The sequence below is a fragment of the Humulus lupulus genome, chromosome 1 (genome assembly GCF_963169125.1).
Source record: "Humulus lupulus chromosome 1, drHumLupu1.1, whole genome shotgun sequence".
NCBI lineage: Eukaryota > Viridiplantae > Streptophyta > Magnoliopsida > Rosales > Cannabaceae > Humulus > Humulus lupulus.
The window spans coordinates 272,379,607-272,401,974 of NC_084793.1; the positions used below are offsets into that span (position 1 = coordinate 272,379,607).

General features: G+C 32.9%; 1 protein-coding gene across 2 annotated transcripts; it reads left to right on the plus strand.

The window, feature by feature from the left end:
- The first annotated feature begins 298 nt into the window (after window positions 1-298).
- On the plus strand, window positions 299-13,000 carry LOC133833796 (agamous-like MADS-box protein AGL21). Of its 2 annotated transcripts, XM_062263456.1 has the most exons (6): window positions 299-863; window positions 4,316-4,397; window positions 11,580-11,641; window positions 12,423-12,522; window positions 12,648-12,689; window positions 12,804-13,000. In XM_062263456.1, exons 1-6 carry the CDS (start codon window positions 682-684, stop codon window positions 12,897-12,899), a joined length of 564 nt encoding a protein of 187 aa, XP_062119440.1. In that variant the 5' UTR covers window positions 299-681; the 3' UTR covers window positions 12,900-13,000. The 2 variants fall into 2 exon arrangements, with proteins under 2 accessions (XP_062119440.1, XP_062119441.1); XM_062263457.1 differs by lacking the exon at window positions 12,648-12,689.
- Window positions 13,001-22,368: the final 9,368 nt, after the last annotated feature.

The window sequence follows — 22,368 nt, forward strand, 5'->3', positions numbered from 1 at the left end:
GTAATCGACAAGATCTATCCTAGGTTTAATTTTTGACCAAACACTCAACGGTAAAGCAAATAAAATATATCAGAAAGCACATTTACATATGTTGGGATTCTCACGTGTGTGAAGTTGTCTACAGCTACAACTGACATCCCCATAAAACTACTACTTGAAATAAAATAATATACAGCCTTTACAAGTAGTAATTATCTCAGTATAGTTTTACAGTACCTCCATCCCCTTCTCATAAGAATTACACATATTATAATAGAGATTAGAGAGTGATCTTTTGATAGTATTTGATGATGTAGAAGTACAAGCCATTTATACTATTTTAATACTTGAAATACCTAAAACAGGCACTTTTTCTTTTTGGGAAAACTTTCCTAGTTTCAGACCAATACATATTTTATAATATATATATAAAAAAAAAATAATAAAAAAAAAAAAAGTTGTGTAGATGAGCACATAAGGAAAATTGCAATACCAAACCTTCCACACCGCCATCTCTAGATCACCAGAAAATTCTGAAAAGCCTTGATTCGGCCAAACCCTTATAAATTCTTTTTCTTTATCTTCTTCATCAGCCATGAGCCCTAGTATTGATCCTGGTTAACACGACAATAGAAATATTTATATAAATATAGATATAGATATAGAAACCCTAGGATACAGAGAGCTAGAATACTACTGGATATGGGGAGAGGGAAGATCGTGATTCGGAGGATTGATAACTCAACAAGCCGCCAAGTAACATTCTCCAAACGAAGGAAGGGTTTGATTAAGAAGGCCAAAGAGCTCGCAATTCTCTGCGATGCAGAAGTTGGGCTTGTCATCTTCTCCAGCACAGGAAAGCTCTATGAGTTTGCGAACACCAGGTTTGGCCACTCGCGCACACGCATTATAATAATATATAGTATATATATGTTCAATTTTATTTTTTTCCTAATTTGCTTTTGATAATATTTCGTCTGGACTTGATTAATTGGGAAAAGTAAAATTGTAATATTGTAACTTGAGATTTGTGTATTGGTATTTAGCTATTGCCGCCTGCCTTCTAATTTAATTAGTAAATCTAGTTTTCATGTCTGCTTAAAAGTTAGTAGTTAGTATAATTATAATCATAAATTCGATAAGAATTTGTGTGAATAATCACTGTTTTATTATATATAGTTTACTGATTTATAGTACGGCATGCGGCATTTTGTTTTTGCATGGCAGTACAGAGACCGGTCCTGGCCGCGTGCCTGGGATCTTAATTAGCAGATCAATACATGTATATATGTAAATGAATATCGTGATGCATTAATTAATAGTATCCAATCGAAATATTAATATATATATATATGATCTATGCAGACAAATATTTACTGATATCTGTAAATGTTTGAGCTTCATTTTATTGGGAAGTGAAGATCAAAATGAAGGTTCTTTCTTTTTAACTTGTTTTTTTTTTTTTTTAAGGAACTTGTTTTGAAACTTAAATAGATATATACTGAAAAAATCCCCTATGAGAAAATATTGATATAATGATCATATATGGATCTAGCTAAGTAAGTTGCTGGGAGTTTGAGCTTATTAGAATATATTTCAGGTCTGGCATATTCCAAATTAGTAAGATCTCCATTTATATATGGCCTCATTATTATCCATTGTTGCAGATGCGCATATATATAACATGTCATTATATCACAGGCAGATAGATTATAAATGCAGTCTAGTGGATCTTAATACACACGCCAACATATATAAATATAATCAGTTTATTATAAACTAATTGGAGTAGATATTAACCTCTTCATTTTTTTTCTATCATATGCACACCATAATTAAAGACTAAAACCAGATTTTTATTTTGTCTTTGTTTATGTGTATCTACATATAAGTAGTATATACTTGCTAATGATTTTTTTTTGCAAGAAATGTTTTTGTAGGGTGGCTATCCATATGAATATAATAGTTTAGGGTTTTATTCCTTCGACATTTAGTGTTGCTTACATGCACCTAAAACATTAAGTTTATAGCAACTTAATTTATAAGTAATAATGATAAGATAAATTAGAATGAAATATAATTAAGTCAATTAAAAAAAGTAAAAAATTGTGAAATTAGGAATTATTGTTGACATGATCTTTTATTGGTAAAGTCTTCTAATACATACACTACGACTTCAAAGTTCGGATTTAGAGTATAGCTACCTAATTTTTCTGTTATTAATGACAAATTCACATGTAAAACAAATAGTGAAACATAAAAAAGGGCAAAACTTAGTAAATATTAATATATTATAGATCAAACTAAAATGACATTAAAGATATATATACTCTCCTTTTTTTTATCAACAATGATATAATATGGTGAACTCAGGCATGTTCATCCAATTCAATAAAGCCAATTAAACCAAGTTAGCATATCAATCTACAAAAGAATGGCCAAAAGTCACTAGAGTTTAATAATTAGCTTGAATTTTTCAGAAAGCAATCAAGTTTGGTTTGGCTTGTGATTGTCCTCTAAAATGTCAGGCTGGAAACACAAAAATAAATATTTGTTTTTAACATTACATATAATATATGGTTCACTAAATTATTTCTTAAACTTTGTGACAAGTTGATATCAATGAGAGCGGGTTTCTTTAAACAATTATATTTTGCATGTTATTACTTATTTAACATATATATAAATATATGTTGCTTGGTTGAGAATGAGAATTAAACTATAAATATTCTAAAAAAAGGTGACCAAAATTCACTAATTAATCTAAAGATTATAAATTTATAGTATATATATATATACGTATTATATATATAGTAGTTGAATGGCGCATTAGGTTTGGATTTGTCCTTTGAAAAATTGTCTGAATTAAATTTAATATACTTTGAGTTGGTTGATGACTTGGTGAATATTATCAAATATAGATATTGAACACACTTATCTATAAAAGCATTAGTCACAACATCCATCACTAATTTAGTCTTAATTCAAAAATTTATTGGGTCAAAAGTCTTATGTATAGTGGTAATAATTATTTTTATTTAGTCACAATAATTTACAGATATTTATCACAATAAAATATTATTTTATGATGAAAACTTGTCATCATTCCTTCATTTTTTTATTAAAATTTGTGTTGTTACTAAATATCTAATTAATTTTCTGCGCTGTGTATTTATCATACGGCCAATACGAACTTTAGAATCAATGCATACATCAATGTACACATGCATACATCAATGTCACATTAAGGATTGGATTGTGTCATATCAATATTAAGAAATAGTATATATATACTGGGATCAGAATATTATAGCTCATGAGCCAACATGCAGAGAAACTTAATTAAGGTAGTGGGATCATATTAACAGAGTTTATATTTTTTTTAGACTCTCAATTTTTTTTATTGTCTGTTTACATCATGTATTTTAACAAATTATTTTTTGTACATATGATTTGTAAAATGGTTCAAATAGTGACTCATAAATCTGATTTTGATGAAGCATAATAATTGTGTTTTTTTTTTCTGAATTGTTAGTTTGGTAAATTATTTATGATTTTAGTTCAAAAAAATTTAATCAAAATCGAATTTAAGAGTCTATTTGAACCATTTTATAAAATACATAATCTAAAAAGTATTTTATCAAAACACAGAATTCATACTTGTAATGGGATAAGGAGATTAAAATTCTCGTTACTTAAACTTATGACACGGTATATAATGTAAAAAAACGTTTTTGCCTTTGATCAATCTATATAGCTGGGATATTTCTTTTCATGGGAATCACGCCATTGTGTTCTCATGACTCATGAGTCAGCTACTAATTATCAGGTTGAAAATGTTGATGATATTTCTTAGCTTATTTATTTTGGTTTAATAATTAGTTTGACCAAGGAGTTTCACTTGATTATCATCCTCCTTAACCATGCATGTCTTCGTCCAGCGAGGCATGAACTAGCTAGCTTTGACCACGTTAAAGATGTATATAAATATATATATATACATATATATATATAAATATATTTATATGGTTCAACCAAAGCACAAAGAAAAGTGGAACCTTTTGTATATCTTAAAAAATGCATGGTTTAGAGATCTACGTTTTCTATCATTGCCTAGAGTTTGTAGAATATGTATGCTGTTCTTCTTTTTTAGAGAGGATATAATATGTGTTGTTCTTATTGTATACCTTTTTCCATTTTTTTTCTTCACCTTTTTCTTCTTTTTGGTATAAATTAATGGTGGTATATGATTAAAATATATATCTTTGTGTAATATAATGATGGTATTCATGATAAACATATATTAGTAAATAATATATCGATGTACTTCTTCCAGCTGCATGAAATCGGTAATAGAACGATATAACAAGGCAAATGAGGAACATCAACAACTTCTCAACCCAACATCAGAAATTAAGGTACATATATTACTGACTATTATGTGACCTCATTGATCTATATATCTTTAAAAGCTATACATGTATATGTATTCAAATATATAGTTGATTACTAATTTGAAAAGCGTGTAGCAGTATTAATTATAGACTTTAAAGGAGATGCCCGACATTGCTGTACTCTAGAATCTTATATTACTCGAGAATTATATGGGGGAAAACACTAATTAAGAAAAAATTATGCTACCAATAAGAACTTTCTCATTAAAATAATCGATAATCCAATGATCAAGAGATAATAATTCTTTAAATATATGTAGTTATTCAGAGACTCTCTCTGCAGTTAACTTTAAGATTGTCTTTAATTATTATATTTCTCAACCTTTGCATATTCATGGTTGTATGTTCATTATATTCTAGGAAACCACAAATATAGATCAGGAAGAATATATTACGTACTATGTTATAAATGTTTTAAGTTGCATACAGCATATACATGACATGTAGGGCTTAAAATGGTTTCCATCTGGTTATTAATTATCTATACAGCCTTGACATATTGAAGTACATATGCGTCTGTTCAAAAATATGTACATATATATGCGTAATCTAAGTACGTATATATAGACAGATGATATCACCATTAAATATATATTAAGTATAGTAAAACCTCAACATATTTTATTACTATAAAGAGATTATAAATTAATAGAATTATATTTATAAAATATTGAGAATATACATATTTAAATCTAATTTAAAAAATAATAATTAATAAAACATGTCAAATTTGATGTAAAACATTATTAATAAACGAAAATGACATAAGGATATGGCTACAATGTACATACGTATATAATATTGGAAATATACAAAGTTATTTTACAAATCTAAGTTGATAATTAATTTTATCATGAAATTTTAGTATGTAAAAGATAGCATAAATATAAGGGTTCTTTAGCAAAATGACATATTTTTTTAAGTCATTTTGCACTATGGCTATCAAAACTAGGCGGGAGTGCAAAATGGCTTAAAAAAAATATGACATTTTCACCGATTACTCTCTTTATAAATATATTTAATATTAAGTCAATTATTACTGTGTGTGGAGGCATATTTTTTAAGATGTGACCAAGAAATATTATAACTTATTACAATGTGGAGTTTATTCTTATTTATAACTAGTCTCAAGTTGCAACTAAAAAAAATTATGACTATACGGGAGTTATGCAAATATAGAGTAACACTTTATGGAGATTTTAATGTATATATATATATTAGTTGTGACATGATTCATATGAATGATGATTACCATCATAAAACAATTATAACCAAGTTATAATATTAATGACTAACTCAAAAGAATGGAGAACTTTCAACTCTTGCATAATCTATTTCATATAACTAGTGTCAATCATAGATGATGCATGTAATTAGTTGAGAAACTCTCAACAAAATTTGAAACAAAGATATATATATTTTTCACCCTAGAGGGCACACATATTGTGTGCAGAAGCAATAAATAGTGGTATAAGAATACATCAAATCGGTAATAATAAAACACACAAAATTACGTGGTTTGGAAATTTGCATACATCCACGAGAGGCAGCAGATATTATTGAACTGAGTAGAAAATATACAGAATACAGATACTGATTTCCTCACCAATGATATCTCTCAGGTTTTCCCAAAGTGTTTCCTAGATACTCTCACTCACAGAGTATGTCTCTCAACAAATACTCACACTCTCAACTAAGCTTTTTCTCTCTGATTTTTCCTCTCCAACCGATTGTTCTTCTTCAAAGAGCTCCTTCTTATTTATAGAAGAGAAAAGTCTCTCTCTCTCTCTAAGGTGCCTTAATGAAGATACACAAAAGTCTCATGTTATAAGCTAGGTATAAGCTAGGTGTCTTGAGCCTTAAGCTTGAGACAATTTGTCAACAATCTTCACCTTGGCTAAAGGTTCATAGTGGTGCCTCTGCGCCCTTGGCACTCTAAGCTCGAGAGATGTTGATAAAGTTCAAACACTGTTGAAACTTGATCCCTATAACTACCTATGTAAGCATATCGGCAGTCCCAACTTTCTAGAGTATAACATTCCTGTCATCGACAATTTCCCGAACAAAATGAAACCTCACATCGATGTGCTTGGTGCGACCGTGATGGACTTGGTTCTTTGCCAAAAAAATGGCACTCTGGCTATCACATAAAAACTCCACGTTCTTCTGAACAATACCCAAATCCTTGGTCAACCCGAGAAGCCATATAGCTTCTTTGAATGCTTCTGTTATAGCCATATACTCTACCTCTATAGCAGACAAAGCTACAATTGACTACAATGTTGGTCTCCAGCAAACTGGTCCTCCTGCCATTGTGAATACATAGCCAGTTGTAGACCAATGCTTATCTAGATCTCCAGCGTAATCAGAATCCACATATCCGACTAGGTGCTTACCATCAGTCTTATTTCTCTCAAACTTCAAACCAATATCCACAATACCATGGATGTACCGTAGAATCCAGTTCACTGCTTGCCAATGTCCTTTACCGAGATTGTGCATGTATCGACTCACCATACTTACGGCGTGTGAAATATCAAGTCTAGTGCATACCATTGCATACATCAGCGCACCAACGACATTTGCATATGGCACACTATCCATTTGCTTCTTCTCATCAACGGTGCTAGGTGACATCAATGCAATTAACTGAAAATGAGGAGCAAGCGGTGTACTTATTGGTTTGGTTTTCTCGTCAATGCCAAACCTTTGCCGTACTTTCTTCAGATATTGAATCTGTGTCAGACAGATCGTGCTTGCAACTCTATCTCTTGTGATTTCCATCCCAAGAATTTTCTTAGCTTCTCCAAGATTTTTCATTTCAAACTTTGAACTCAACAGGGCCTTCAGTCTGTCGATCTCCACCTTTCTCTTAGATGCAATTAACATATCATCAACATATAAGAGCAAATAAATGAAAGAACCATTTTGGAGTTTCTGAAAGTACACACAGTGATCAAACTGGTTGCGGGTGTTTTTCTGCTCTCTGATGAAGCTATCAAAGCACTTATGCCACTGTCGTGGTGATTACTTCAAACCATACAGTGACTTAGCTTGCTGCCCAATTCTCTCATCCTGGAACTTTGAAGCCATTCGGTTGAGATATGTAGATCTCTTTGTTTAAAGTACCATAGAGAAAAGTTGTCTTGACATCAAGTTGAGCTAACTTGAGATCAAATTGTGCTACCAAATCCAACAATATTTGAATAGATGAATGATTAAAAATATATGGGAATACTTCATTATAGTCTATTCCTTCTTTCAGAGTATAATATTTTGCTACCAGTCTAGTTTTGTACCAGATGTTGTCTTTACCAGGAACTCCTTCCTTCTTGGCATATAGACCCACTTGCAACCAATAGTGTTCTTTCCTTTGGGAAGTTGAACCAACTCACAAGTCTGATTCTGATGTAAAGACTTCATCTCTTCATCCATTGTCATCTTCCACTTCTTACAGCCAACTCTCTCCACGACTTCTCTGTATGTGCAAGGAACATCATCATCAATTACTGGAAGTGTGAATGCTACCATGTCTGTGTATCTGGCAGGCATTCTAATATACCTTCTCATTCGAGATGCGGCAATAGATTATGGTTGTAGATTGATCTGCGGTGATGGTGAGGGAACCTCCACCTCAAAATTGAGATCTTCTCTGGATCTTTACTTTCATCTTCACCACAATCGGTAATCGGAACAAATTTTTCAGGATTTTTGGTGTCTCAAGCTACACCTTAGAAAGAGCATTCAGATTCTCATTCTCTTTCTTTGAAGTTGTCTGTCTCAGTATAACAAACTCATCAAATGTGGCATCTCGGCTTAAGACAATCTTCTTGGATTTACCACACCAAAGATGCAATCCTTTAACTCATCCATTAAAACCCCATAACACAACTTTCTTTGCTCTAGGGTCCAATTTGGATTCACTATCATGAAAATATGCAGATCCAAATATTTGTAATGAATCATAATCAGAAGCAGATGTCCAGACCATACCTCTTTAGGATTTTTCACATCTAGTGTAGTAGCAGGGAGTCGGTTGACGATATGGGTTGCATATGACAAAGCCCCGGCCCAAAATGTCTTGCTCAATTTGGATTGAGAAAGCATACATCGAACTTTTTCAACCAAAGTATGATTCATTCTTTCTGCAACTCCATTCTGTTGTGGCGTTCGCAGTGCTAAAGAGTGTCTGATTATCCCTTCATTCTGACAAACTTTTAAGAATGGATATGATTTGTACTTGCCTTGTCTAATCTGATTCTCTTGATCTTCCTGCCTGTCTAAGTGTCAATCATTTTCTTTCATTTAAGAAATATATCAAGAACTTCATCTTTGTGACTTATAGTGTATACGCAGACATACCTAGAGAAATCATCGATAAAATTTACAAACTAGTGTTTACCTCCAAGTGAAGCATTCTTGGAAAGTCTCCAGACATCAATGTGAATGTAATCCAGTGTTCCCTTAGTGCGATGAACAGTAGTGCGAACTTGACTCTAGTTTGTTTTCCTAGTACACAATGCTCGCAGAAATCAAACTTTCCAGTCTTGGTACCTTTAAGTAGACCTTGCTTCACTAGGCCTTGCAAAGCTTTCCCCTAAGCGCATGTGCCAAATGCGGGAAGAATCAGACATCTTCTCTTCACAACTTCGAGAAACAGCTGCTCTTCCTGTAACTGTACTCCCATCCAGGAAGTATAAATTTTCCTTTTGTGTACCTTTCATCACTACAAATGCACCTTGTGTAACTTTCAAGACTCCATTTTCCAATGTTAACAATCAAAATCAAGAACACCTAAATAAATAAGGTTTTTCTTTAGATCTAGAATGTATCTGACATTCGTAAGTCGTTTGATTGTACTATCATGCATCTTCAATCGTATCGTTCCAATCCCTTTTGTGTGATAGGCATTGTCGTTGCCCATAAGCACAACTCCTCCATCAAGCTCCTCAAAACTAGAGAACCAATGTCTATTCGAACACATATGATAGGAACATCTGGAATCAAGGATCCATCTGTATGAGTATGTGTTTGATGATGAAATTGTAAAGTTGGATTCTTCATCATCATATACCTTTTGTGCATCATTTATATTTGACTTGTCCTTATTTGAACAATCTTTCTTCAAGAGCCCTTTCTGGTGGCAATAGGCACACTCGTCCTTCACAAGACATCTTCTGGATAACTCTCCTTTGGACTTTGATCTAGATAGACCCCTGTTATTTGATCCGCTTGATTTCTTATTATTCGTTTGGCCTCTGGTTGTAGTCAGTGCTTCAGATGGTGAGTCTCTGTGATCGTGTTGATCCTTCGTCCAGTACTCATTATTCACCAAAGCATTAGAAACATCTATGAATTTAACCTCATCTTTTCTATATAACAGAGTTGTGGTTATATGAACATAGCTTTCAAGTATTGAATTCAGCAACAACAAAGCTTTATCTTCATCAATAATTTTAACATCTAGATTTTGAACATCAACCAGCATTTTTTATTGAAATTATCTAAATGCTCAATCATAGGGGTACATTTCTTATACTAAAAACGAAAAAACTTCTTATTCAGGTAGAGTCGGTTCTCTACAAGTTATTTTTTCATGTATTTATCATCGAGCTTCTTCCAAATAACTTTGGCTACATTCTCTTTCATGGCAAAGTACTTCTAATCTTTTCCTAAACATAATCAGAATGTGCCACAAGCTTGTCGGTTGACATAATTCTAGTCTTCATTGGAATAATCTTCTGGCCTAGTCTCCAAGGTAATATTAGATCCTTCTCTGAACAGTATATCTGACACTTTGCATTGCCACATACCAAAGTTATGTGTGTCGTCGAATTTCTCCACCTCAAATTTTGCATTGGATAACATGGTTCTTCAAATAGAACCACTTGTTTCGCCGAAACTTCTAATATCATGTTGTTCATCTAAAGAACTACCCTCAAGTTGTGCACCTTCCACGGTCTCTCCGATATTAGCCATTAGTGCAAACAGATAACAGAATTTTGCACTTATAACTTAAAATAGGGTTTTTCTATAAAAAAATAAAAAAAAATAAAAAAAAAACCTTAAATGAAAAAACGGAGTTCGCAGTTGAATCTGGAACGGTCCAATTATCTAGGAATAGATTCGACTTGGTTGGAAACATGTGTAAAAAAAGGACTAACTCGGCCCAAAATTCACTTTTAACTGAGTTGACTCGCTGGGCAACAGTCAACGGCTTGTTCAACGGTCAACAAAAGTCAACGGATAAACTGCTCAGTCAAACAGGCTTAGTAGATCGGTCAACAGCTTCATGGCTCGGTCAATAGCTTTATGGCTCACCTCAGTGAGTTGACTCAGTCCAACTCGGTGAGTTGACTCATTTACTGGCAGTAGCACTTCGGCGGCTCCTCGCAGTGCGTCCGACCTCTGATTTGAGTGATTCTTGTGGCGTTGGATTCGTCTTATCAAGAGCTTCGCTTTGATATATGTTATCGCTATATTTGGCTCTGATACCAATCTTTTGTGCGCCAGAGCAATAAATAGCGGTATAGGAGTATATCAAATCAGTAAAAATAAAACACACAGAACTACATGGTTCGACAATCTTTCTACATCCACGGGAGGCAGAAGATATTATGTAACTGAGTAGGAAACATACTGAACATAGATTTTTTTCACCAATACATAAGTCGGCTATGTTATAAATGTAATTTTCTTCCCAAAGAGTTGTAGTATCTGCTATCATGAATCATAAATGCTTAATGCATGGAACTAGTATGTTACATATCACTAGAATTAATTAATGTACATGAAAATATCACTAGAATTAATTAATGTACATAAAAATAATTATTGCGTACTTGATGAGGTAGTTCTATATACATTGAAAACTTATTAACATTTTCAAATGAAAATTTGTTCACGCATATATATATGTGTAGACACAATTTATGTAGATCATTATCCCCTAAATACTTAGTGGTAGTGGTAGACGTAAGATGATGTTATATATTTATCGAAGGAGTAATGTGCCAAAATAAACTAGATAGCTTATTGTTTCTGCGTAAATCTGGACAACTTTCATTACATTGGAAAAACAATGTACTTTTGGTATACTCACTAGCTTCCACATGTTTTGGTTTTGTTGTGATGTGATGTGGCTAGTTTTGGCAAAGGGAGGTGGCAATCTTAAGGCATCAACTGCAGAACCTCCAAGAAACTTATAGGTACAACATGTAAGATTGTTGTTATTTGTCAGCTTAAGCTGCTCAATACCACATAAAATAGCACTTTATGGTTAATTAGTAATATTTTATAATACTTATTAAATTCAAAATATGTGAGATCCGATATTAGATTACATTAATAATAGAATATTACATTCTTATGATGTTGGGAAAATACCCCTTAGCAATTCTCCAACATTTATATATCCATCGTAGCTTCTTCTAATTATTTATATATACATATTTATATATATATATATATTTATATATCCTTTTACATATATATAAATGAAATTTAGATACTGGGAAATGATCACCTATGATTAAGGCTTATTATTTATATTTGCTACTACATATGTAAGTATATATTTTTTAATATGAAATTTAAGAACATCAAATTTAACTCAATTAACTTCTTAATGGTTGAGAAATTTTGAATAATTTTATCTGATTAGTGAGTTAAATTTTGTATTTTATATATATTATTTTCTCATTATACGAATTGTTTGCATAACTTTTTTCTTCTCATCATCATTCTCATTCATAGCATATCCTACTACGTACCAAAGTAGACCTATACATTGGATAATTATTCACGATAAAACACGTTTCTGTTACTGTTAGTAGCACTAACTGTACTTACAGTACTTGTGGAAAAGATTAGTACAAGGTGAAAAAGAAATATGTAAAGCATGAGGAGGATATACATGTATATATATGTATGAATAGTAGCATAATTAATTAACCTGCATTTACTATTAATTGTGATCATATATTGCAGACAATTGATGGGGAAAGAACTTTGTGGTTTGAGCGTGAAGGAGCTACAAAATCTCGAAAACCAGTTGGAATTAAGTCTTAAGGGCATCCGTATGAAAAAGGTCAGAAAACGTACCTTTGATTTCTATATCCAATCCCAATAATGTATACATAATATATGCTTCATATATATTTATATGCATGACCTTATTATATATGTGTAACACGCACTCTTTAACTCGTGAAGGAACAAATGCTCACCGATGAAATACGAGAGCTAAGCCGAAAGGTACTTATATTTTCCCCAAGAAACATATGATAGTTGTTACTATATATATATAATAGCTGTTAAGCATATATAGTTTCAACTCCGCAGTCTTAGTGACTGTTCCATATATGACAGGGTAACCTCATTCATCAGGAAAATGTTGATTTATGCAAGAAGATAAATCACTTTCGTCAAGAAAACTCGGAATTGAACAATAAGGTACATAATTGACCAATTCAAATTAATTACGAATCATTGACAAATTATTTCAGATGTATGTATATATATATATCGTAATTAATATGCTAAGTAGTGTTGGTACTTAAACTGAAATCGACATCCCTCTTTTTACTGTTTCGTGCCAAAAAAAACAAATAGCACATCATCCAAATACTAGTGCATGTGTGTGTGTACTCCTTCGCATGCATATGTTTATATATTTATAGTACTTTTGATTAAAAAAAATGGTTAATAATAAGATATAAGAGCATCATATAAATAATAATTTGCCAGGTTTATGGCACACGGGACATGACTACTACTACCTCGACTGCAACAAGTGGAAACAACTTCATTGTTTCTTACAATCTTGACATGAATGGAGAGCAGTCAAATATGCCAGTCCACCTTCAACTAAGCCAGCCCAGTCAACATACTTAATATAAGTCAAACCCCCAACTCAAACTTAAAGGTATTTGCAGACTTAATTTACTATTACCAACCAAGCACTCTTGAATAATTTCACAATATTATCAATTACCTTTAACTGAAAATAAATTCTTCAACAGTATACTTACCTGCATGTACTGCTGTATATGTTATGTATTCATTAATCATTGTTAATTTATCAAACTCATGCAGGTATATAATATCTCTTAATCAAAATCTCCCCAAAGATCGAATATTTCACAAATGACGAATCGGGATAACTTTGTCCACGACATCATTAACTATATATATATATATATATATATATGACTTTATATAATTAATCATTAGTGAATTATTAATGAACGAACCAATCTATTTGTAAAGATCTAATATTTGACATGAAAGAAAAACAAGAGCATATCTCATATATAATGTACTCAATAATTCGTCAGATATCTCGATCATCACATAATGTACTATTATGCAGGGCCGGCTTTACTAGTAGGCGAATTAGGCGATTGCCTCAGGCCTCATTTTAAGGAAGGCCCATTTTTTTAATTAATGTTCAGTAGCTTCTTTCAAAAAAAAATTAACAGTGATTTTTATAGTGAAGTATGTTAGAGAATATATTATATTCAATGGAAAATATAGAAATCAAGATTACAACTCTAAGCAAGAAAAGACAAATGGGCAATAGGATTGATTAAATAAAATTACAAGTAAATAGAAAGGTTGTAGAAGAAGAAAATTACAAACTCAAATCAATAATAATACAAGTAAAATAAGAACAAAAGAATGAAAAAGAACAATAATAAGAACACAAATTCTCACACACCAAAGTGTAGAGTAGTAGGGATCACCAACTTGAACAAGGTTCAAGACATTTGTCCAAAAGCTTATTTCCCACAATTATCTAAGTATTAATGGGTCTCTCAAGGAAATAGCTCTCTGGAATTATCAAGCCTCTATAGTGTATTTTTCAGTCAAGTGTTTTGTGGATAGAAAAACGGTGTGTCTTACAAGCAGGCTCCTAATTATAGAGTTTGAGATACCCTTTGAATTACAAAGTACACTAACCCCCATGGTTGTTACCAATGTTTAATTTGGTGTTTATGAAATTGAAATGAAGATTTGGGAGTTACTTGGGATATTAAAACTATTCAAATTGGAGAAAAAAACAAAATTGGAATAGATTGTAAGGACCCCAGGCCGCGACCAAGGATAATCAGCGGCTGTGGCCACAATGCAATTTTAGCTTGCAATTTTTTCAATTTTCCAAAAAAACGTCACAATCTCTTCTCACATGATTTTGTAACCTCCATATAGACCTCATGGGAGTTAAAAACATGTCTTCAACAGTCATATTATATAATGGCTCTGTTAAATTCAAACTCAAAATGTCTAACATATAATCTACACATTATTGGGTAATATTTGGGAGTTACAAATTTGTAACTGATTTTGTAACTCCAAAATATGTTGCATTTAGGCACACACATGTGTCCAATTTTGTAACTCTCAATAATATATTGCAAGGTATGACAAATCACATTTCGTTACATTATTTAACCTAACATTATATTATTTAAAAGAATATAGCATTCCCCCACTTAGATTAAATAATCACTTTTTGTAACATTTATTTAATCGATCAAACATTATATTAAAATATAATATGCCCCCACTGGATTAAATAATCACTCTCAATAGAAACATTTGCATGGGTGCATAAAAAAATGTCTTCCGATTTGAATTTTACCTTAGTGTAATTATCACAAAGTTTGTAAATTTTGGTTGTCAGATCATTGAACCATTATTCCTTAATAACAAACCGATGATAATACACATATTTGTTATGTTCCCTTGAGACCTCAATGTCTCTCTTTTGCACCGTTAATGGTTATGTGCACATTCCATTCATAGACTTTTCTTGAGAATGACTCTCAATTCTCATGAGGGGTGGCACCACCCCTAGGTCTATATAGATAGAACTCTTACAGTATTTTGTTACCCTAAAATACTTGTCTTTTCAAGACTGGGTTCTATTAAAAAAATCTTTCGCTTTTAACCCTCATTTTGGTAACACACTAGTACTCATATCTCAGATGTTACAAAATTTTGAGTACTACTACTATTCACTTGATTGACTTGTTATTACCTAGTGAACCTAATACTAGTTTGGTTACTAGTATTAAGATAGGTTACCATCAGCCGCGAATCTCTTTAGGAAGTCTAAGTCTCATCCCTTGAGTGTAGAAATGATTCCATTTGAGTAATTTCTTTTCTCATGTATGCATTCATATTCTCTCGGTATTTTATTCAAACCTTGTTGCTAACTATAGTTTAATTAAAATAGTTACACTATTAAAATAGTGAGTTTGACCATAGTCAACACCCTCACTATTTTATAATTCAATATTCAAGATAACATTTTTCTTGAATATTAATTCTAGAAGCATCTTTGTTTCTAAAATTCTCTTTATGTTTTAAATTGATGCCTTCTTGAATCAAATATTTTACAAACAATAACTTTAGACATCAAGCATGTCTAGATTTATTTATTCTATACACATATAGCCAAAGTAATAATTTATAACTTGGAATTCCAAATCCCCTATTTGATAGGATGACCAAATTAATCAATTATTATCAACAAGATAAATTGATTAACTTTGACGCACCACCCACACGCTTCTCACATAAAGTAAAAATATTACTTTTAAATAGAAATCTCTTTATTTCTATTAAGTCATTTATCTTCCAAGATAAATCTAGACTTATAATTCTCAAAGTTCAACATGAGTTCTTAAGTCACATGATAAACTCTCAATAGATCAAGATAAACAAAACCGCAATGTTAGTTTATTTTCATTTATTTACTTGCAGAAGCAAGATATACTACTTTGAAAGTAACCTTCACTTGGTTTACTTTCTTTTATATTTCACAAAATGAAATATGTGAACAAATGCCATGTGAAAATTTCTCGAGCAAATAATCACTAATTTTCACCTTTATTAGTCTAAATAATCTCAAAATTACTTAAACAACTTTTGTGCATTTTCTAAGAGTCTCTTTGAGATTCTTTTCAATACACCACTTTGACATCAATTGATTTTTCTCACTAAGATCAATTTGAAGATGTTAAATACTTAAATCGAAGAAAATAAACCCTCGTTGATTTATTTAAATACTTTAATTTCTTATATCGTACTAAAATTGATGTTTATGGAATTAAAGGGAAGATTTGGGAGTTACATGTGACGCTAAAACTGTTAAAATTGGAGAAAAGGAAAAATTGGAATAGGCTATCACTACAAGAAAAAGAGTCTACAGCGACGACTTTTGTCATCGCTGTAGATCAAGAAATCGTCGTTGTAGGTATACAGCGACGACATGTCGTCACCAAAACGGTGTCGCAGTAGGTCCGTATGTGTAGCAACCTACAATGACGACATGTCGGTCGTAGTAGGGAATCTTTTTTTTCAGTTGGACTGGGATATTGCGACGACATGTCGTCGCTGTTGGTGGTTGCAAAATTTGAAATTTTGAATTTAAAAAACTTCTACAGTGACGACATGTGGTCGCTGTAGGTTTGTCGACCGCTCCATCTATAGCGACGCCATGTCGTCGCTAAAGAGTGTGTGAGTTTATATGCCTTCAGTGACGATATGGCATTGCTGTAGTGTCACGAAAACTCAGATTTTCGTGTTTAGTGTGCACCCTACGGCGACAACATGTTGTCGCCGTAGGTATACAATTTTTTAAAAAATATATATATTTAATTAATTATATTGATTAAATTTTATTTAATAAAATGTTAAATATTAATTAAATAATTAAATAAAACCAACTTATTTAATTAAATAATAAAACCAATTTAACAATATCTATAGTCTCCAAAATATAAGATAACAAAACATAAGTAGTATTGTCTCCAAAATTAAAAAAAAAAAAACACAAAATATCAATAATTTAAAAATAGTAATATATTAAAACTAAATGTCATCAAAATCAATACCAAAGTCATTATTATCGGGCTGCTGTGGTTGTTGTGATTGAAAGCTTGCCATCATGGACTGTATCATATTCATGTCCAAGTTGACAGGCTGAAATTGTGGAGCTTGGATGTTCGGATTTGTTGCTTGCAAAAATTATTGCATTTGCTGGAAGTTGTTGTTTTGGGTCATAAAGGCTTGACTGAAGTGTTGAACCGTGGACTGTAAAGCCTTAGGTGGTATCGTTGGAGGGCCAACTGTGGTGGACAGAAATGGTGATGCCTCTGATTGTGAAGAGGATCCGGTGGCGCTTGAGGCAAAGGTACTAGTGCCCTTCAACTTCCGTCCAATACCTCGGTTGTGTCCACGACGTTGACCAAGTACATTTGAGACGACTTATGTATCATTGACAGTGGCACTTCCTGCTTCAAATTTAGATTGAGATTGAGATTGAGATTGGGATTGTGTATGGACTTTTTGCTGCAAAGCATCCTACAGTTTAGAAACAATACAATTAATACATAATATAATTGAATAATATACATATATACAAAACTTAGAAAGTTAATTACATATGCATCCTTAGCATTCTTGTTCACCCATCCACATGTCGGATGATTGTGCATGTCATGGAACGTATCGATAATGTTGGGTAGTTCCTTAGTCTGAAAATTCATCTTTAGAAAACAAAATTTAACAAAATCTAAGTTAAATATTGAAATTATTATTAAGATAACTTAAAATATTTCAAATTATCTATATATTTTTATCTACCTTCTTAAATCGAGCAGAAACAAAAGAATTTGATCCATGGAGACTTGGATACTTCTGTTTTGCTCTTTGGCAGTATTTTCCTTTGAGTGTGCCATGAACTGTGGAGTGTGAAAAGGTCAACCAACTTCTGCCAACTCTCGTTGTCAATGTCCTCCGGTGGATTCTTTCTGGTTGTCTCGATATCATCATACCCTCCATGTTCATCAAAGTGTCTTTTCTTGCGACCTTTTCTATCCTTGTAGTGATCCTGAAACTCTCGCTCAATCCCAGTCTCTATCAGTCGCCACTCAGGGAGAGCTCGGGAAAGAATGAAAAATTCTTTAAAAAAAATGGTGAGATTTTTTAAATTATAAAAAAAAAACATTACATGTGAATAAGTAGATAAATTTGCCTCAGACTTTTGCATCAATCCAATCTTGTGCTCATCTGGAACACTCTGCCACGAGTCATAAAGAGACATGGTGACCAATAAAGTTGCCAATAAGTCTCGTGAACAACGTCCCAAAATCATCAACTGCTTTATAGGTTCCCTCCTTCAGATCAAATTGTAGAGCCAACGGACCTTTATTGTCGTTAATGAGCTCCTGCAAATTTTTGGATCGAGACCGACCTCTTCTTTTTGTGGTAGCCGCTGCATGTCTTAATTAAATAATACAATTAAATTGAATAAAATAATAACAATTTATCATTTATTGATAAAAGATAAACCAATTATAGTATATTACTTGTCTCACAGGAAGTAGGAACTCTCGTGGGACCTGGAGGGGGAGGAGGATTCGCTCCATCATCGCCATGAGAACGAGCAAAAGTAGCATACATATCTTTGCAGTTTAAATAATTATTGACTTAAATTCAATTATAGTTGAAGGTTAACTACATAACTTAAATAATTTCGGTAATGCAGTTGAAACTATTGAAAAATAAACATTGTTGAGAAAAATCATATATTGATTGAAAAGTCTTGAAATTAAAACATACACATTAAACATACAAATATGAATATGAATAAGCATAAGAAAATGTTATTCCTCGTCAATGTCGATTCCTACATCATCATCTGTACTTTCTAAATCATTTTCACTAATTTCTTCATCATCGTCGTCATTGATGAAATTATCATCCACATTCGGAACAGATCGAGATGTTTCCCCAATTATACTAGTGTGATCAGGTCGATCCAAATGCATAATCTCTAACTCTCCTAATTCCATAGTGAGTTCAAAATTTGATCAAGTGTTATCATGCACAACATCAACCTTGTTAGCATCATCGATACTTGGATGATCCCAGATCTTTCGATGATTGACTTCTTCTACTACCTTCCAATTTTTGTTTCTTGAATGATCTTCCAAGTAGAAAACTTGTTTTGCTTGAGTGGCAATAATAAAATGATCGTTCTTGTACCATTCAGAATTAATCATGATATTAGTTATGTTATTCTCAGTCACATTTCGACCCTTGCTTGCATCGATGTTGAACCATTTGCATAAAAACAATACTACCGAGTAACCATGGGGATAGCATAACTCTACAATCTCCTCAAGTTGGCCATAGAAAGTGAAACCATCGGTTCCTAGCACCGAAACTCCACTATTTTGAGTGGTACGTCTTTTGTCACAACTATGGATCAAAAACTTCACACTGTTAACAATGCAAGCAGTGTAGGAGTATGCATTCTGATTGGACCCGTTTACTAAAGCAAATAATTCATTTGTACACTCAGTTGACTGTACTTGCCCTAAACGACTCATCTATAGAGTATGACACAAAAAAAAACACAATGAGATGAGTATTAATCTATACGAATTTCGTAAGAATTCTACATTTTTGATAATTTACCTTCAATTTAAACCAGATAGGGAAATCTTTTTGAAGATTTATGTTTGAATTTTCTCGAAGGCATTCACTGTATAGCACAATTAAGGTAAGATAACAGTTTGCCATGAATTAAATTTAATGAATTCATATATGTGTTGAGCTACTTACTTTATATATGGTTGGATTTCAGGGCAATTGTTGAGTACAAAACACTCCGCTTCTTTTCGATGAAGATAGTCAAGGGATATGATTTTCTTTTTACTACTTGGACGACATTGTGATTCAAAAACTAACAACTATCTTTTAGGAATAACAATATCCGCATTTCTTTCCGGAACGATTAAATTTGCTTAAACAAATTGCAAAGCTCAATGATTGTCTTTGAAATAGACTTATCAAAGTAGCATCGAACTCCTACAGGCAACAGACGTTGCATAAGAATGTGACAATCATGGGATTTCAACCCAGCAATGTTTCCATCATTGTCAATTACTTTCAAAGAGAAATTTGAACCGAAGCTATCAGGAAGTCTAACTCCTTTTACAAACTGACAAAAAATACGTCTATCATCTGGTGTGAAAGAGTACATAGGATGTGGTTTGATCAACTTAGTATCGTCTTTCTTGAGGTGCAACTCTTCTCGGATACCCCAATTCTTCAAGTCTACTCGTGTGTTGGTGGTGTCTTTAGATTTTCCATTCATAAGAAAGTACCGAGTAAACTGTCGCAAACATTTTTCTCTACATGCATCACATCTAAATTGTGCTTCAGTTCAAGTTCGGACCAGTAATCAAGTTCAAAGTAAATACTATTTTTACTCCAATTAAGCTATTTTGGATCTCGCTTTCTTTTCACACCCCCGAAACTGGCATGTTTACTCGGCAAACGATCTAGAACATGCGCTAATTGTTCGAGTATGTCTTGACTACTGAATTTTCTTGGAGGACGTCCTTTTTCATAATTCCCATCAAACAAGCGACTCTTCCTCCACTTATGCGTAGAAGATAAGAATCTTCTATGACCAACATAAGTCATCTTCCCAATTTCCCGACATGGAGTGTCTTCGTTGCATGAAGGGCATGCCATATATCCTTGGCCACTCCAACCAAACAAACTACTACGGGCGAGAAAATCATTGATAGTCCATAATAGTGTTGCAGGCATTCTTAATACACTGTTCGTTACAGCGTCTCTACTTTGAACTCCTTCATCCCACAAATCCTTCAATTCGTCTACCACAGGCCTCAAAAATACATCCATGTCCTTCCCAGATGATTTCGGACCGGGAATCAATAAGGTCAGCATGAATGATGACTCTTTCATACACAACCAAGGAGGCATATTGTACGTCCAGAATATTATCGGCCACATGCTGTAAGATAGACTCATGTTACCAAATGGATTAAAACCATCAGTAGCCAAACCCAATCGAACGTTTCTGGGTTCTTTGGAAAAATCAGGATATCTAGAATCAAATTGTTTCCAAGCACCCCCATCAAGAGGATGGTGCATCACACCATCGTCTTTCGACCGTCTCGTACTATGCCAGGTCATATCATTTGTCGTATGCCTTGAACCATAAAGACGCTTCAGCCTAGGAGTCAAAGGGAAGTACTGCAACACTTTGTGCGCGAATTTTTTTCCCCTTTTTGTCTTTGTCAACCCATCAGATCTCAACACATACAGGACAACTCTGTTTTTGGGAATTCTCCTTCCAGAACAAACAACGAAACTACTTGCAAGCATGAATTGATTGATAACCTAACCCTAACTTCCTCATTTTTTTCTTAGACTCATAGAATGAAGCCGGAATCTTATTCTCCTTCGAGAATGCAAATTTCATAAACTTTAAAAGTTCATCAAAGGAGTTATTTTTCCATTTATTCATAACCTTCATGTGCATCATCTTCGCCAAGAAGTTCAAGGAAGACAACCAAGTACAACCAGGGTATAACTCAGCTTCGACCTATTGAAACAGGTCATCAAATTGATTCTCCACACTATTTCCACCACCATCTGAAATTCCTTCAGTTACATCTTCTTCATTAGAGTCTTGTTCACCAATAACATCATTGATGATGTCAATTATCTCATCAACCACTGGAGCCCCGTCGTCCACTACTGGAGGCATATCAACTTCACCGTGGTAGGTCCACTTCACGTCGCTGTAGAAACTCATATCTGTGTATGTGAGCCTCCACCACATCTAGTTTCTGATTCAGCATATTGACACACTGAACGCATTGGCATCTGACTTCTCTTGAAGCATTCACATGATTCTTGGCCATTTGCATAAATGCTTGAAGACCATTCCAAAACTCATCAGAGTTACGTCATCTATTAGTTATCCAACTTTTGTCAATCGTCATAACTAATTCAAGTGGAAAATAAATTACCACAATGTGATAATCATAAAAAAAAAACTACATTTATTTGCTAATAATTTTTTTATCACCAAAAA